Raw genomic sequence first — 19,723 nt, 5'->3', positions numbered from 1 at the left:
GAAACACTCGTGACAGAGTTGAGATAATTATCTTATATCCAGTTAAAATCACAGAAACATTATATTCCTCATTTTTCTTCGACTCATCCTTATTAGTTTTTATCATCACACTTTTTACTTGAGTTTCCTAATGTCAGTAATGAAATTAAACTTAGACGACATTCAAAACAAGGAAAGAGAGCTTACCCTCTGTTAGTGTATTATGACATATGGTACCCTTTATACGAGATCCTATTGTAACCCGTTTTCTTTATTTCCAGTGTGGGTATACTGCGCTCCAGCGGGCAGCTTGTGAAGGACACATCAACATTGTCCGTCAGCTGATAAAACACAGTGCGAACGTCGACCATCAAGATGATCAGGTCAGCTGAAGATTGTGTTGATATATATATATATATATATATATATATATATATATATATATATATATATATATATATATATATATTATATATATAATCGAAATTTGTGATAGATTTTAGTTTCGTTTGTGATTAGAAAATATCTCATAAGCTATGTTGATGTGGTACACATTGTTTTGTTGTTAGGTACATATACTGATATTTTCATCATCTGTACCAAAAGATAGTGTTTGCATATCATTTAAAGATCCATAAGATATTGAGGTACTACGATCAAACTTCATCTATTAATTATCTTATCAATTTTCTTGATTCTATGAAGAGGGTTGTGTAGTAGAATCTGTCAAGATGTTTATGCCTGAGAATATGACTGGCTTTTGTACAAGAATTTGTGTACACATAGCGTGAATACCAGCTCATAAACAGATGTGTTTGATCTTTGTAAAAAAAAAAAAAATGTGGTTGATCTTTGTCAAAATAGACTGGATTGATCTTTGTAAAAAAAAAAAAGAAGTGTGGTTGATCTTTGTTAAAATCAGATGAGATTGATCCTTGTAAGTAGTTTTTTTTGATATCTGAAAAAGGTATGGTTGATCTTTGTCTACACATGTGATTGATCTTTATAAACAAGAATGGTTGGTCTTTGTCTACAGATGTGGTTCATTTTTGTAAACAAGAATGGTTGATTTTTGTCTGCAGATGTGGTTGATCTTTGTAAACAAGAATAGTTGGTCTTCGTCTAGAAATGGGGTTGATCTTTGTAAACTGGCGTTCTCAATCTCTGTACAAGCGTGGGTGATCTTTCCCAGCAGGTGTGGTTGGATTTTTGCCCAGCCTAACAGAATAACTCTAGCTGCTACATTACGCCCATAGTTTAAGACTCAGAAACAAGTAAAGATTAGCGACGATGAACTGTGTAATCAAGTCCCATAGTATTATTAATATGTTATATATTTTTGTTTGCTTACGATACGTAAGCAGTAAATGCATGATTCTTGCTTACACATCTCGAAAGTAAATAAAGATGTACATGCAAAAGGATGTGAGACGTGCAAGGGATAGACTGTATTGAAGCAATATGGTATACAGGGGACAAAATGCTGTCAGTGGGCTGAACCTGGGCATATGAAGCGGTCGGGCGTAAACCACTGAAATGTCTGTGGGGCCTAGTTATGGTCGAGGGGCTTTGGTTTCATTGTATTAGAAATTACAACTTGGTTGTAGATGTGAGCGAATGAAGCCATTTCTTTATTTCTTCGTCTGTTCCTGAAGCTGGAAATGGCGAATATATATATATATATATATATATATATATATATATATATATATATATTTTTTTTTTTTTTTTTTTTTTTTTTTTTTGCCGCTGTCTCCCGCGTTTGCGAGGTAGCGCAAGGAAACAGACGAAAGAAATGGCCCAACCCACCCCCATACACATGTATATGCATACGTCCACACACGCAAATATACATACCTACACAGCTTTCCATGGTTTACCCCAGACGCTTCACATGCCTTGATTCAATCCACTGACAGCACGTCAACCCCGGTATACCACATTGCTCCAATTCACTCTATTCCTTGCCCTCCTTTCACCCTCCTGCATGTTCAGGCCCCGATCACCCAAAATCTTTTTCACTCCATCTTTCCACCTCCAATTTGGTCTCCCTCTTCTCCTCGTTCCCTCCACCTCCGACACATATATCCTCTTGGTCAATCTTTCCTCACTCATTCTCTCCATGTGACCAAACCATTTCAAAACACCCTCTTCTGCTCTCTCAACCACGCTCTTTTTATTTCCACACATCTCTCTTACCCTTACGTTACTTACTCGATCAAACCACCTCACACCACACATTGTCCTCAAACATCTCATTTCCAGCACATCCATCCTCCTGCGCACAACTCTATCCATAGTCCACGCCTCGCAATCATACAACATTGTTGGAACCACTATTCCTTCAAACATACCCATTTTTGCTTTCCGAGATAATGTTCTCGACTTCCACACATTCTTCAAGGCTCCCAGAATTTTCGCCCCCTCCCCCACCCTATGATCCACTTCCGCTTCCATGGTTCCATCCGCTGCCAGATCCACTCCCAGATATCTAAAACACTTCACTTCCTCCAGTTTTTCTCCATTCAAACTCACCTCCCAATTGACTTGACCCTCAACCCTACTGTACCTAATAACCTTGCTCTTATTCACATTTACTCTTAACTTTCTTCTTTCACACACTTTACCAAACTCAGTCACCATCTTCTGTAGTTTCTCACATGAATCAGCCACCAGCGCTGTATCGTCAGCGAACAACAACTGACTCACTTCCCAAGTTCTTTCATCCCCAACAGACTTCATACTTGCCCCTCTTTCCAAAACTCTTGCATTCACCTACCTAACAACCCCATCCATAAACAAATTAAACAACCATGGAGACATCACACACCCCTGCCGCAAACCTACATTCACTGAGAACCAATCACTTTCCTCTCTTCCTACACGTGCACATGCCTTACATCCTCGATAAAAAACTTTTCACTGCTTCTAACAACTTGCCTCCCACACCATATATTCTTAATACCTTCCACAGAGCATCTCTATCAACTCTGTCATATATATATATATATATATATATATATATATATATATATATATATATATATATATATATATATATTATCCCTGGGGATAGGGGAGAAAGAATACTTCCCACGTATTCCCTGCGTGTCGTAGAAGTCGACTAAAAGGGGAGGGAGCGGGGGGCTGGAAATCCTCCCCTCTCATTATTTTTTTTTAATTTTCCAAAAGAAGGAATAGAGAAGGGGGCCAGGTGAGGATATTCCCTTAAAGGCCCAGTTCTCTGTTCTTAACGCTACCTCGCTAACGCGGGAAATGGCGAATAGTTTGAAAGAAAAAGAAATATATATATATATATATATATATATATATATATATATATATATATATATATATATATATTATTTAGCTTTGCCGCTGTCTCCCGCGTTTGCGAGGTAGCGCAAGGAAACAGACGAAAGAAATGGCCCAACCTACCCCCATACACAATGTACACACATACACGTCCACACACGCAAATATACATACCTATACATCTCAATGTACACATATATATACACACACAGACACATACATATATACCCATGCACACAATTCACACTGTCTGCCTTTATTCATTTCCATCGCCACCTCGCCACACATGGAATACCATCCCCCTCTCCCCTCATGTGTGCGTGGTAGCACTAGGAAAAGACAACAACGGCCCCATTTGTTCACACTCAGTCTCTAGCTGTCATGCAATAATGCCCGAAATCACAGCTCCCTTTCCACATCCAGGCCCCACACAACTTTCCATGGTTTACCCCAGACTCTTCACATGCCCTAATTCAATCCACTGACAGCGCGTCAACCCCGGTATACCACATCGATCCAATTTACTCTATTCCTTGCCCTTCTTTCACCCTCCTGCACGTTCAGGCCCCGATCACACAAAATCTTTTTCACTCCATCTTTCCACCTCCAATTTGGTCTCCCACTTCTCCTCGTTCCCTCCACCTCCGACACATATATCCTCTTGGTCAATCTTTCCTCACTCATTCTCTCCATGTGCCCAAACCATTTCAAAACACCCTCTTCTGCTCTCTCAACCACGCTCTTTTTATTTCCACACATCTCTCTTACCCTTACATTACTTACTCGATCAAACCACCTCACACCACACATTGTCCTCAAACATCTCATTTCCAGCACATCCACCCTCCTGCGCACAACTCTATCCATAGCCCACGCCTCGCAACCATACAACATTGTTGGAACCACTATTCCTTCAAACATACCCATTTTTGCTTTCCGAGATAATGTTCTCGACTTCCACACATTCTTCAAGGCTCCCAGGATTTTCGCCCCCTCCCCCACCCTATGATCCACTTCCGCTTCCATGGTTCCATCCGCTGCCAGATCCACTCCCAGATATCTAAAACACTTTACTTCCTCCAGTTTTTCTCCATTCAAACTTACCTCCCAATTGACTTGACCCTCAACCCTACTGTACCTAATTACCTTGCTCTTATTCACATTTATATATATATATATATATATATATATATATATATATATATATATATATATATATATATATATATATATATTCTTTTTTTCTTTCAAACTATTCGCCGTTTCCCGCGTTAGCGAGGTAGCGTTAAGAACAGAGAACTGGGCCTTTGAGGGAATATCCTCACCTGGCCCCCTTCTCTGTTCCTTCTTTTGGAAAATTAAAAAAAAAAATAATGAGAGGGGAGGATTTCCAGCCCCCCGCTATATATATATATATATATATATATATATATATATATATATATATATATATATATATATATATATATATATATACCATGTCTTTACTACTCTGTGTGTTTATGGGTATGTATGTTCGTGTAGCATACATAATCCTGTGTAAATAACGACGTACATTTTCCGACAGCACGGCAACACGGCCCTGCATGAAGCAGCGTGGAAGGGTTACAGCCAGACGGCGGAGGCCCTGGCGCGCGCTAAAGCCAATGTTTACATCAAGAACAAAGGGGGGTTCGCGCCCCTGCACCTCGCCTGCCAGAATGGTCACAACCAGACCTGCCGGGTACTGCTTCTAGCTGGCTGTAAACCAGACATCAAGAACAATGTGAGTTTACCTGGCTCGTTGTTCATGGTTAGTTTGTGTTGTTGAGGTCACTAGTGCTTTACATATTTAGGTTCATGCCGTTGTATCGTTTTCTGACAGATCCATGGTAACTGCCGCTAGTTTATAGCAGCAAGAAGTCAGGTCTGCATGCATCAGTATCCTTTGTTTCTTTAAACGTTAAGTATTGATGCGTTTTTACCTCGGCTAACAATCCTTTTCTCTTCTTCATGTCTGGTTAGTACGGAGACACGCCACTACACACAGCTGCGCGATATGGTCATGCAGGCGTCACGCGCATCTTGCTCTCAGCAAGAACCCACGTTGGGGAGATGAACAAGGTGAGGCTACGTACTCTGCCCTTACTAGCACACGGGCGTTCCCTCATTACCCTCACACAATCCCTTCCTCATCACCATCACACAGTCCCTCCCTCATCACCATCACACAGTCCCTCCCTCATCCCCATCACACAGTCCCTCCCTCATCACCATCACGCAGTCCCTAACTCATCACCATCACACAGTCCCTCCCTCATCACCATCACACCGTCCCTCCCTCATCACCATCACACAGTCCCTAATTCATCACCATCACACAGTCCCTAACTCATCACCATCACACAGTCCCTCCCTCATCACCATCACACCGTCCCTCCCTCATCACCATCACACAGTCCCTAATTCATCACCATCACACAGTCCCTAACTCATCACCATCACACAGTCCCTCCCTCATCACCATCACACAGTCCCTAATTCATCACCATCACACAGTCCCTCCCTCATCACCATCACACAGTCCCTCCCTCATCACCATCACACAGTCCCTCCCTCATCACCATCACTCACTCCCTCCCTCATCACCATCACACAGTCCCTAATTCATCACCATCACACAGTCCCTAACTCATCACCATCACACAGTCCCTTCCTCATCACCATCACACAGTCCCTTCCTCATCACCATCACACAGTCCCTCCCTCACCACCATCACACAGTCCCTAACTCATCACCATCACACAGTCCCTCCCTCATCACCATCACACAGTTCCTTAGTTAACACTATCACAAGACCCTCCCTCACCAACCTTAATACAATCCTTTCGTCATTACCATCATACAGGACTTCCTTCACCGCCATCACACAGGCCTTCCATCACCACCATTACACATGCCTTCCCTCAACACCATCACACAGGCCCTCTCTCCGCACCACCACACAGGCCCTTCCCCAACACCACTACACAGGCCCTCTCTCCGCACCACCTCGCTAGCCATACTTCTATACAACTACTCAAGCCTCCTCTCCCATATATGTCAATATTTTGAAGCCTAAAGACCAATATGCGATACTAAGCTTGACCTCTTCTGACCCCAGAACGGCGACACAGCCCTGCATATCGCGGCAGCCATGGGACGGAGGAAGCTGACCAAGATATTGCTTGAGTCTGGCGCTGATCAGACCGTCAAGAATAAGGTGAGCAATGCAGACGTGAACACGAAATAAGTGACACCACTTACCTGGTATCAACCTTGCTATGAATTATCACGTAAGATGACATTCCCTGGCTAGATGAAGGGTTTGTCAAGTAATCTAGGTTCTTGTAGCTTGTAATATACCAGCAAGAGTTTGTATAGTTATTTATATTCCTGTAGCTTGTAGTAATTCTCGATTAGATATGTTTACATCTTCATGTAACATTTTCATTGCATCTGAGAATCTTGTAAAGATTATATTTGTAATTTGATATTCCACACCTATGACCATACAGCTTTTCATGTAAGGATTACTGAATCTTCTTCATATCTCGCTGCGTCGTGAGTGAGGTATATATCATTTCTTAGACGAGTGCTTATGCTTTCTGGCTCAGACCTAAATATCTTCACGCTAACAAAAGTTATCGTTGCAGCAACATGAGACACCGGGAGACATAGCCAGACGCAAGAAGTCGGACCAGATTCTGGAGATCCTGAAGAACCCGCCACCTGTGGTGTCCCCAGAGGAGCGACTCCGGAGAGAACAAGAACAAAAGAAACGAGAGGCAAAGGAGGCTAAGGGCAAGGGGGCAACAGGAGAAACGAGGAATGGGAAGGGAGGAGGAAAAGGGGATAAAAAGAGAGGGAAGACCAACGACAGTGGGACCTCGAGTAAGGACAGCAGTACGAGAGCGAAGGAGAAGAAGAAGGTGAGTTGATGCGTTCTGACATTTTTATTATTTTTTCTTTCCTTTCATCTGTGTTTGTATTCTTTATGTACGCGTGTTGACCGTTCATTGGAGGACAGGGCAGGTTAACACCTCACTAGATGAATTCAGTGAAGGCAGTGATCAGGAACTGGAAGTGATGATGATGTGTGTCCGTGACCCACTTTATCTATCATCGTTGACTCCAGTCCCAGTGTCAGGTACTGACAACCCGTGGTGTCACACAACCCATGCCTAGTGTGCTAATGTGAAGCATGGACTTCCACACTCATGAAAATGCTAAATACACTTTATTTTCTTTTTTTTTTACAGTACACACTAAGTTGATTCAACACCAGCATCATCATCCTCATCCTTAATACCACTGTGCACCAAGTCTGCCAGTCCATCCTGTTCCCCACCACTACTTTAGCATCAGCATCTGAAATATCCCAAGTCCTGATCAGTTCTCACCACGTCTATCCACTTCTTCCGTGATGTACAGTTTGCCAAAGAATTGATGTCACTGTTTTTAGTATGACTCGTCCAAGCAGTGATGGTTGGTAACCGCATCTTGAGGCAGGAGTGTGTGTGTGTGTGTGGAAGGCGAGTGAGTACTGACTCCCGAGTCGCCTAGCGGGATAGACGCCCTTGTAAGACGGTGGTACAGTAACGAGCGCCCTTTCTGGCTCTCCCTCTTATTTTTTTTTTTTCACAGAAAAATCCTTCCATGGGAGTTTTCGAAATAAAGAGTTATATCCCAATCCCATGCTTTAAAGACGAAGATGCTTGCATAGATATAAAGGAGAGCCAGCCCGAAATGATACAGCAGCACAAGTCAGTAACACATACGTCCTGATGTACAGTGATACTGGTCATGGCTCATATGCTTGTTTGAAAGTTATTTTACTCTAAAAACATCAAGTGCGTTTTTTGTTCTGAGATCATTATTCATGAAATAAGCCGTTATAGAAGTTAGCCAAAATTATTAGACTTCCGTGGTGTAGCGGTTAGCGTTTCTGACCGTGTCGCATTCACTGGCCACCCAGGGTCGAGTGCATAGGTTCGAACCCTTGTTGCGGCTGTCGGTCCACAGTTAACCCAGTTGTTCATCCACCTCTTATGTTATCATCCCTCGAGGCGGTGAATATGGAAAGCATTGTTAATGCATATTCTGTAGATTGCATAAACGTGTTTAGTATGAATATTGCTTCATAATTCTTTTATTCGATACATATTTCAGTTTAACATAGTTGATATATACCTAGTAGTTTTGACGTCAGATTTCAACTCCGCAAATTATTTCTGAATGCCTCTGAGCGATAATTTGGTACGATACTATTTCTTTTGAAAATATGCTAAAAATTGAATTACATTATTTATTTTTGTAATTTAAATGAAGAACTGTTTTTGGGCATTCAACAATTCCAGTTAGTATTTCACAAAATGGCTTTCCACTTCGGAAAAAAAAATAGAAAATAAGGAGAGGTTGATGTTGCCAGATACCACTTCCAGATCGAAGGTTTCCGGAAATGGTGAAGTAATTTCTAGGGCGGCCAATTGTGACTCCTCGTTCCTTCTACTGTAATGTTATATACCTGCTTTACCAACCTTCCTCTACCGTAGGATCTGTAAGGACATACTATCACAGAACACTCATCCACACGCCATCCTAATGATTTCGTCAAATCTCCTCACATCATTTTTCCTTTTGTATACAATCACAGTTTCATTTGTAATAGGGAAATTTCCCCATCTCTTCTGCTCGTATTGTACCTACAGAATTGTTGTTCAAAATCTCACTGACCTAGAGCAGTGCCACATAACACAATACAGTACTTGAACACCGACCTGTATTGTAGCTTACTCTAAATAACACACAGCAGTGTCACGGGCACCACATGATACCAGACCATACCATTAACTGTGTCCTGCGGCGGCTGAGAACAGATACATGATACATGATCGCTTCTCTGTGTTATAACAGACCCAGAGCAGCTGGGATCTGTGTGTGTAACATGACCACTTAACTACTGCTCTGTACTGTCCCACAGTAGCTGGGAACAGTATGTGATGCAGATTCACTGCTCTTTGCTGTAACTGTGTCCACCGCAGTAGGGTACTGTGTATGATACATGACCACTGGTCTGTACTATAAGTGTCCCACAAAACTTGGACACATTACGTGATATATGACTAGTGCTCTGTGGTATATGATCACTGCTCTGTGGTATATGATCACTGCTCTGTGGTATATGATCACTGCTCTGTGATATAAGATCACTGCTCTGTACTATAACTAACAGCCAATGTTCCACAGCACAAGTCGGAGCACAAGGAGAAGCGTCGGGTGAAGCACGTTCAGTGGTCGCCCTACGGATGCCAGTATTATCCTCCCATCACGACGCAGGAGTTCGCCACTCCCAACATTGACTCCCTGCCCAAGGATCCCCTGGCGAAGGGCGAGCAGTATTACATCGACCTCGCTGGGAATATTAAGAAGGTAAGTCTGGTTACGTGGGCACCGTCGTTGATGTATGTAGCCATATAGTTGGTAAGGTGATAATATTCTGTGATGAGTAAAATGAGGAGAGCATTGTCTATAAGGGACTAGAGAATTGTTGTTAGATGATTTAGAAAGAGTCTGTAATATTACTCAAACACGTGTATCTATCACATGAAAAGTTTAGTTGTTAGATATCAAAGAACATAATACGTCTAAGAATCTGTTGATATAACGATTCGTAATTTTCCTATGAATTTTTAAGATAAAGAAACGTGTAAAATATTCAGGTTCTAGGCACTGCAGTAACTCTTTAGTTCTGTAAGTGTTTTAGGAAATACTTCTGCAAAAGAACAAGCTGTTGCCGGATATATTGTAGTCCAGAGCAATATGTGGCTTGTACTTGAAAAAGATATGTAATCACGATGAGGCTAAGAGACATTTTCAAATGGTGATACAAAGTCGTACCTCTGCAGACACACAGACACACACACACACACACACGCACACACACACACACACACACACACACACACACACACAGACACACACACACACACACACACACACACACACACACACACACACACACACACACTCAAAGCGAGTTCCACGAGTGTAGAACTTGCTTCCCATACGATACAAATAAGTAATTCTACACGTACTCACACAAATATTATTGGATTACATATTAACTGACAGGCGTATAAAACAGACTTTTAGATGTGAATGTGCTGAGGAGGGAAGCTGTTGGGATGTCTAATCACGTCGAGGGTGAAGATTTGCGGAGGTTTTAGGAAAAGAGGAAACAGTGTCGGTGAGAAGAAAGTGATTAGAGTATGTGAGCTTGGAAACGAGACTTTTATGAGGAAATGCCAGGAGAGATTGATTAAAGTGGCATAAGGTAAAAGTAAATGAAGCAAGGGGAGTGGGTGAGGATGGGAGGTATTTCGGGAAGCAGTGCTGGCATGTGCAAAAGATGCACGTGGGAGGTGGGCAGATTATGAAAGGTAGTGAGTGGCGAGATGAAAAAGTAAAGTTGCTCGTGAGAGGGAAAAGAGAGGCGTTTGGACGGTACTTACGAGGGAGGGGTACATATGAGTGGAGGTAGTATAAGAGAAAATAATGAGATGTCAGTAGGAAGGTGCAGGGGTTGAAAAAGAGGGCAAATGAGAATTGGGATGAGCGAGTATCATTAAACTTTAGGGAGAATGAATAGATGTTTTGGAATGAGGGTAATAATGTGAGTAAAATCAGAGATCAACTAGGAACATCGGTGTTTATATTGGATCAAATGGGGAAGTGGTAACAGGTAGCGATGAAGTGAGGAAAAGATGGAATAGATATTTTGAAGGACTGTAGAATGTATTTGATGATAGGATTGCTGATGTAGGTTGTTTGGGTCGGGTTGGTATGCGAAATGAGAGTCATGGAGAGTTGTTTGATGAAGCGAGAAGAGGTGGTGAAAACCTTAAGATGAAATGTGTCTAGGCAGCTGGAGAGGATGGTATTGCAGTTGAATTTAAGAAATGAGTGTTTTGTTGATAGGTTAGTTCAGATTTTCAGTGTATGATTGGATCATGATGAGGTGCCCAAGGATTGGCGGAATGCATGTATAGTGCTCTTGTATAAAGGCAAGGGGCTTAATGGTGAGTGTTCAAACTACAAAGGTATAAGTTTGTTAAGTATACCTGGAGAGTTGTAAGGGAGGGTATGTACAGACCATCGGATTGGGAAGGAGCAATGTAGTTTCAGAAATGGTAGTAGATGTGTGGATCAGGTGTTTGCTTGAAGAATGTGTGTGAGAAATACATTGAGAAACGGATGGATTTGTATGTGGCACTTATGGATCTGGTGAAAGCATATGATACGGTTGTTGGAGATGCCTTTTGGAAGGTCTTAAGAATATACGGGTAGGAGGATTACTTTTAGAAGCAGAGAAGTTTTTATCATGGGTGTATGTCATGTGTACGAGTAGGAAGATAGGAGAGTGAAGGTTGATCTGCTGCAGGGGTGTTTGATGTCACCATGGTTTTTCGACTTGTGTATGGATGGAGTGGTGAGAGAGGGGCGAGTATGCAGTCTCTAGGGCAGGAGAAAGCTTGGGAAGTAAGTCAGTTGTTGTTGATAGTTGTTGATAATACAGCACTCTAGCAGACAGGTGCGAGAAACTGCAGAAGTTGGTGACAGTTAGGAAGATTGTATGAAAGGAGGAAGTTGAGAGTAAGTGTGAATTAAAGCGAGATTTATTAGATTTAACAGAGCTGGGGGACATGTTAGTCGGGTGCTAATTTGAGTGGAGAAAAATTGGAGGAAGTGAAGTTTATAGATACCTGTGAGAGGTGGACAAAGCAGCGAATGTAACCATAGAAGCGGAAGTGAGTCATACGATAGATAGTGAAGGGACGAACGTTCTGGGAGCACTGAAGTAAGTATAGAAAGAGAAACCGTTATATAGGAGGGTAGAAATAGGTATGTTAGAAGTTATAGTATCCCGATGCGAGGCATGGGTTATGATAAGGCTGTGCAGAGGAGGGTGGATGTGTTAGAAACGAAATGTGTGATGTGAGGTGGTTTGATTAAGTAATGAAATGGTAAGAGAGATGTGTGGTGATAAAAAAAAAAAGGATGTGGTTGCGGGAGCTGAAGAGGGAGGGCTGAAAAATGGTTTGGACGTATGGAGAGAATGAGTGAGGAAAGGTTGACAAAGAGGACATGTATGTCAGAAGTGGAGGGAACAAGGAGAACGGGGAGATGGAAAAATGGAGTGAAAAAGATCTTGAGCGGTCGGAACTTAGACATGTAAGAGGTTGGTAGGCGTGCATGGGTTAGGGTGAATTATTGGAACGATGTGGTATACAGGGGGTCGACGTGCTGTGATGTGTGCTGAACCAGGGCATGTGAAGCGTTCACAGTAATCTATTGATCTGTGTGGCCTGGTTGTGGGCAGGGTGCTGTGGATCCGGGCATTACACATGACAGCTAGAGAATGGATGAGAGCGAATGCAGCGTTTCTTCGTGTGTTCCTAGCGCTACTTTGATAACGCAAGAAACGACGAAGTATAATATATATATATATATATATATATATATATATATATATATATATATATATATATATATATATATATATATATATATATATATGTAGCATTTATGGATCTGGAGAAGGCATATGATAGAGTTGATAGAGATGCTCTGTGGAAGGTATTAAGAATATATGGTGTGGGAGGCAAGTTGTTAGAAGCAGTGAAAAGTTTTTATCGAGGATGTAAGGCATGTGTACGTGTAGGAAGAGAGGAAAGTGGTTGGTTCTCAGTGAATGTAGGTTTGCGGCAGGGGTGTGTGATATCTCCATGGTTGTTTAATTTGTTTATGGATGGGGTTGTTAGGGAGGTGAATGCAAGAGTTTTGGAAAGAGGGGCAAGTATGAAGTCTGTTGGGGATGAGAGAGCCTGGGAAGTGAGTCAGTTGTTGTTCGCTGATGATACAGCGCCGGTGGCTGATTCGGGTGAGAAACTGCAGAAGCTGGTGACTGAGTTTGGTAAAGTGTGTGAAAGAAGAAAGTTAAGAGTAAATGTGAATAAGAGCAAGGGTATTAGGGACAGTAGGGTTGAGGGTCAAGTCAATTGGGAGGTGAGTTTGAATGGAGAAAAACTGGAGGAAGTGAAGTGTTTTAGATATCTGGGAGTGGATCTGGCAGCGGATGGAACCATGGAAGCGGAAGTGGATCATAGGGTGGGGGAGGGGGCGAAAATTCTGGGAGCCTTGAAGAATGTGTGGAAGTCGAGAACATTATCTCGGAAAGCAAAAATGGGTATGTTTGAAGGAATAGTGGTTCCAACAATGTTGTATGGTTGCGAGGCGTGGGCTATGGATAGAGTTGTGCGCAGGAGGATGGATGTGCTGGAAATGAGATGTTTGAGGACAATGTGTGGTGTGAGGTGGTTTGATCGAGTAAGTAACGTAAGGGTAAGAGAGATGTGTGGAAATAAAAAGAGCGTGGTTGAGAGAGCAGAAGAGGGTGTTTTGAAATGGTTTGGGCACATGGAGAGAATGAGTGAGGAAAGATTGACCAAGAGGATATATGTGTCGGAGGTGGAGGGAACGAGGAGAAGAGGGAGACCAAATTGGAGGTGGAAAGATGGAGTGAAAAAGATTTTGTGTGATCGGGGCCTGAACATGCAGGAGGGTGAAAGGAGGGCAAGGAATAGAGTGAATTGGAGCGATGTGGTATACCGGGGTTGACGTGCTGTCAGTGGATTGAATCAGGGCATGTGAAGCGTCTGGGGTAAACCATGGAAAGCTGTGTAGGTATGTATATTTGCGTGTGTGGACGTATGTATATACATGTGTATGGGGGTGGGTTGGGCCATTTCTTTCGTCTGTTTCCTTGCGCTACCTCGCAAACGCGGGAGACAGCGACAAAGCAAAAAAAAAAAATATATATATTCTTGAGAAATGGTTTTTAGATCTCCTCTGAAGGATATTTAATACGGTATAATTTAGTGAGCGCAGCTCTTGCTCTGTCTTGTTCTTTTCTTAAACTTTCTTAGTATCCGGTTTTGCCAAGTGTGAGCCGCACTAAGTCACCCACACAACGCCATGGATTCACCCCCAGTTCTCAGTTTTTCGTTTCTATATTCATGCACTTGGAACTATGGTGAATTTTGTGCCACTGGTTTGTATTCTCACTTTTCTTTCAAACTATTATTCTTTCCTCATCACTTGTGGCTTTTATGTTGAGCGTTGCCTTTGATTATCGTATGTGCGATGGTGAGTGATATCTTCTGTGCATACTATGTCCTGCTTTGGATGTCACCAGGTGCGACACTGATGTAGACTGAGAGAGTCGAGCTTAAGATATTTGCTGGTCATATTCCTGGCCTGAAGCTGGTTGCCGACCGCTCCCGGAACTATTTTATCCAAATTTTTTACCATCCCAATCTACACTCTGAGACTCGCCATTCATCTTTAACACAACTATGGCAGTTTTTGGAACGTGATTCTTTGTTTCGTGTATATATAAAACAGTGTTACATAGAGTGAAAAACAGAAACTTTAAGTTACAAAGGATTTGCTTCAACTCTTAAGGGGAACCTGATGAAAGCATGATTTCAAATAGATCGTTTGTCCTCACTAACGTCTCACGATGTGCGGCTACTGCTCCTGCAGTGACGACACCTATTGCCTACAGCCTGCTCCTTCATGCTCAGCGTTAGTGACGACGTCGAGGCCACTTTCATTGTGGTGTTCAAGTGCCTGTCACAGCCCAAGTTTTGGGAGCAGTTTTGACTCACTGACGTTCCTCACAGAGAAGACCTAGCCACATCCAGGTGATCACCAACATCCTCTGTGTAAAGAATGTTGTTATTACCATTAAGTTTCTTCCTAGACATCGGTAAAATTCGTGAGTCCCGGGCGTGTCAAACGTGTCCTTTAGCACAGATCATCAATGTCATCCACTCGCAGGTTCTGATGGACACCTGCCTCTGGGGGAGAGTAACGCTGATGAAAAGTCTGAACTCCACGTCATGGCTTCGGAAGTAGGAAATCCTGTCTTGGGATTTATGGCTGAGATTAGCAACCTTGACTCTCTCTCTCTCTCTCTCTCTCTCTCTCTCTCTCTCTCTCTCTCTCTCTCTCTCTCTCTCTCTCTCTCTCTCTCTCTCTCCCCACAGTACCGCACTGGGTCCTTACCACCCTCGCAGCCGTGTTGAGCAGTTACTTCAAGATAGATGCACCTTATTGTAATGAGGGAATTGCTTCTTCCAGGGAGACAGCTTCATCTGGAAGGCAAATACGGCGTCGTAAAAGTCGGTCACAGCTTGGCTCCTGCCCTGCATACTTGTGTTACGAGCACTGTGATTCTCTCTCTCTCTCTCTCTCTCTCTCTCTCTCTCTCTCTCTCTCTCTCTCTCTCTCTCTCTCTCTCCCCCAGTATAACTACCAAGAAGGCAACGTCTTGCAAATATTGTTCATCTTGTAATGCGAGGAGACAGGGTTTCTCTCTCACTCGTCAATATTTCAGTCTCGAATCGTAGCTCCGAGAATCGCTTCAAGACAGCCATTCGGTTCAGCCATCGCACCTCACCGTGATAGCGTAGTGCATACTGCATATCACTGGTTGCCAACGATTGAACGAGGTGACGGTAGTTCAGAGCTCCATAACATGACTCACATCGTCCATTGAAAAAAATGAAGACAGAAGATTCATCTCCTGGACCTGCATCCGCGTCTTGACACTGATTTTAATCATAATTCCTCTACTTTTCTTCACACCATTGTACGAGCCCCGTTCGTTGTAACAGTGGCTGGTTACTTCCAGTCCACACATAATTTGTTCAGCGTTACTGACACAGTGAAGAATGTTCTCTATACTTTATGTACTCTTGTATTTTATCCATTTTTATTTTCAACGGACACGCTGAAGGAACTGTGAGATTTGTGCTGCGTCATTGACAGCTATGCTTTTATTTGTTGCTTTTAAGAATGCTGTAAACATCATCATCTAAGTCAGGAGCTGACTTTACAAAATATCAGACAGTTCACAGCCTCAGTCAGCTTCTGTGTTCCGTGAGAGAGCGATGTGTGTGAAAGCTTTAGCGCTTCCTTAGGCACGTAAGGTTTGCAGCGACATCAAACACTTGGTCAAAAGCTCTCCCTCGGTGAACGATTGTGATGCGACTCTCTTGTGTGAGGAAGGTTTATTGCCTTTCCGACGACTGCCCTTAGTTCACTCAGTTTTGTCTTCATGTATTTCTTGACATTTTGCTCTCCTGGAACCGCGACTGCCTCCCGACACCGCTACTTCCTCCCTGTAATGCTTGTGCCTCCCTACACCGCTACTGCCTCCTTACACCGCTACTGCCTCCCTACACCGCTACTGCCTCCCTGTACTGCTACTACCTCCCTACACCGTTACTGCCTCCCTACACCGTTACTGCCTCCCTACAGACCAAACACACGGATATACCGTCAGCTCCGAAAAGGATGTCTCACTTTTTGTTAAAACAAACGACGACCTTGCTCCACTTTCCCTCTCACACAACATTGTTGACTTTACTTGATACAGACATAAAGACCACGACACTTCCTCATTACACTTGAAGTCTCAAGGTATTTCAGATATGAAAGAAACCCTGTGGAAGGCTTAGTTGGCGTCAGTACCCCAGCCTTACCTCACAGTAATATTGATTTGCGGTAACTATTCACTAACATGTCACGTTTGCCAGTTTTTTTAAAACAAGTCTATAACGAGTCTAACCGTACATGGGTAACTTAAATATAACCTCACATGAGTAGATTAAAGAAAACTGTATATGGGTAACTGAAATAAAACATTACTTTGAGGTTGCCTTAACCTTACTTAGGTCTTTCTTTTTTTTCTTTTAAACTATTCGCCATTTCCCGCATTAGCGAGGTAGCATTAAGAACAGAGGACTGGGCCTTTGAGGGAATACCCTCACCTGGCCCAATTCTCTGTTCCTTCTTTTGGGGAAAAAAAAAAAAAAAAAAAAAAAAAGAAAGAGAGGGGAGGATTTCCAGCCCCCCGCTCCCTCCCCTTTTAGTCGCCTTCTACGACAGGTAACTTAGATAAATGACAAACGGTACATGCACCTTGGTGCGTGATAGTGACCCTGGCAGTGAAATGTGCATTATAATACTGCTAATATGTTGTTTATCTTATTGATTTTTTTCATACATTGAATCTTGATCTGAGTCATAATGAAGTCTAGAGGCCTAAATATTTGGAGAGAACTAAGTTAATACATGTTTTTAGTAGTCAGTGGATAAGTGTACTAAATGCTACAAAAAGGGAAGATAGGTGAGTGAGTCTTCCCTCAAGGGAGATTGTAACTCTAGGATCAACATGTAAACTGGATGTGTCATGTGGTATAGCCGGCAGATCTGGTGTGTGGGAGAGTAGTGGTTAGTAGTCCATCTTTCAAAAGAATTTCAGCATTAGGAAATACAGTGAAGCCAGAGGCGAAGAAGATCAATATTCAATCATAATGACGTCACTGGCACTTCAGTCCTTCGTTGTAACCTCTACATCATATCATCAATAAACATTTTAGGAATTTCTCTAGTGAAGGTATTGTTTAATTGCTGATCATTTCAGTCCGAAGAGTATCGGAAAATTGTGTAAAACGCACGAAATTAGTTTCATTAAAAAGTTAGGAGAAAATAAAGAGCAAAATGTTTGTCAAATTTAAAAAATAAAAAAAAAAACGAACTCATTACAGTATTGTACAAATTTGATGTATACAAAAAAGACATTAAAAAGAATATGTGTGAAATCAGGTATCATTCGATTTCATTGATAAAATGACCCATATTATTTACATTTATACAAAGATTTCATATGTAACTTGAGATATAATGTACTTGTATGTACGATTACGAAACATATCTTATTATTTGTTTTGGTGGAAGTTAAACACGATCATCATATCTCCATCAATCAATTTCCATCTAGTTTTACAATCAGTATGATATCACGCCCAGACAGGGAACTCATAGCAGGCACATTCTAGCACGGCTAAATTCTGGGAATTCTCAAGAGAATTCAAAATAGTGCATGACAACCCCCGTAGTGCACTTCGCATGGTTGGATTCCGGTACTTGTCTGTCCGTTTACTGTTCCTTTTCAATTTCTGGAGAATAAAGCAATCTGCTGTTCGTGTATTTTTTTTTTTTATTATTATTATTATTAGAAATAAGAAGCTTGCACTCAGGATTACAAGAAAAAAAGTCATAGCTAAATATTTTCGAAGTTTGTGAAGACGAGGGATGGTAATTTTATCTCCCCTCGTTCACTCTTGCCTCCCTCCCCCTTGCTCATCAACACCATTAATGTCTTCCCGTCCTGCAGGGTCCCATTGGTGTAGGCTACACCTGCTACTGCGCCCCCTTCTTCAAGAATGTGGAGGACAAGCTGGAGAAGGACAAGGTGGCGCTCATGGACCACATTGACGCCGCTCACGACAAACTAGACGCCAAGATCACGAACCTGGAGCACCGAACCAAGTCGCACATCCAACACCTGAGTGATAACGTCAAGCAGAAGGTAAGTGGCAGGAGTGAGATCATTGATGATGATGACGTCACTGTTCAACGCTCTGAAAGATAACAGTTGATTAATGTTTTGATGTGTAGGTCTTTCTTAAGGTCACAGATGGTCGGTCAGCTGAGTTAATCATCATCATATACTACCCGAAAACTGCTGCAATCTTTTTTTTACCTATTTGAGAATGTTCTTTGAAAAGGAAGGAATACACGAATGCTAAAGTATATCTTGAAAGTAGGAACTGAGATTTTAGCCACATCAGAAGTTTCTGCTGATGTCAGAAATATGTGGAATGATCACATATCAACCACTACCTGATTCACGTCTTTAACTAGAGAATTTAACACAGCTGAATATTTTACCATGTGATTGCCTTATACCGATTTGTGACACATTCTTCTTTGGTTTAAGAAATTTTAGAAAGTCAAGACTGAAGCTTTTATACCATTTCAGGGCAAACAAAAGATTTGTGTACTTCCTTTGAAGAAAAAGTACACCCCACACACATTATACTAAATGTCAAAGAAAACTTGACCTTTAACAAAATAGTGGATCAGGTGTTTGTTTTGAATAATGTATGTGAGAAATACTTAGAAAAGCAAATGGATATGTATGTAGCATTTATGGATCTGGAAAAGGAATATGATAGAGTTGATAGAGATATTCTTTGGAGGGTATTAAGAATATATGATGTGGGAGGCAAGTTGTTAGAAGCAGTGAAAAGTTTTTATCGAGGATGTAAGGCATGTGTACGAGTAGGAAGAGAGGAAAGTGATTGGTTCTCAGTTAATGTCGGTTTGCGGCAGGGGTGCGTGATGTCTCCATGGTTGTTTAATTTGTTTATGGATGGGGTTGTTAGGGATGTAAATGCAAGAGTTTTGGAAAGAGGGGCAAGTATGAAGTCT

General features: G+C 42.0%; 1 protein-coding gene across 4 annotated transcripts in view; it reads left to right on the top strand.

The window, feature by feature from the left end:
• Window positions 1-19,723, top strand: part of dgo (ankyrin repeat domain containing protein 6 diego) — an 858,998-nt gene that overhangs the window by 833,077 nt on the left and 6,198 nt on the right. For all 4 annotated transcript variants that reach the window (XM_071671938.1, XM_071672125.1, XM_071671846.1 and 1 more), the window contains 7 exons: window positions 261-362; window positions 4,862-5,059; window positions 5,299-5,397; window positions 6,438-6,536; window positions 6,970-7,245; window positions 9,563-9,745; window positions 18,624-18,818. In XM_071671938.1, coding sequence (XP_071528039.1) covers window positions 261-362; window positions 4,862-5,059; window positions 5,299-5,397; window positions 6,438-6,536; window positions 6,970-7,245; window positions 9,563-9,745; window positions 18,624-18,818 — 1,152 coding nt within the window. The remainder of the gene's footprint in view (window positions 1-260; window positions 363-4,861; window positions 5,060-5,298; window positions 5,398-6,437; window positions 6,537-6,969; window positions 7,246-9,562; window positions 9,746-18,623; window positions 18,819-19,723) is intronic.

This window comes from Panulirus ornatus, chromosome 1, assembly GCF_036320965.1.
Source record: "Panulirus ornatus isolate Po-2019 chromosome 1, ASM3632096v1, whole genome shotgun sequence".
Taxonomy (NCBI): domain Eukaryota; kingdom Metazoa; phylum Arthropoda; class Malacostraca; order Decapoda; family Palinuridae; genus Panulirus; species Panulirus ornatus.
The sequence above is the reverse complement of the archived record's forward strand: the minus strand, read 5'-3'. Positions and strand labels throughout refer to the sequence as shown.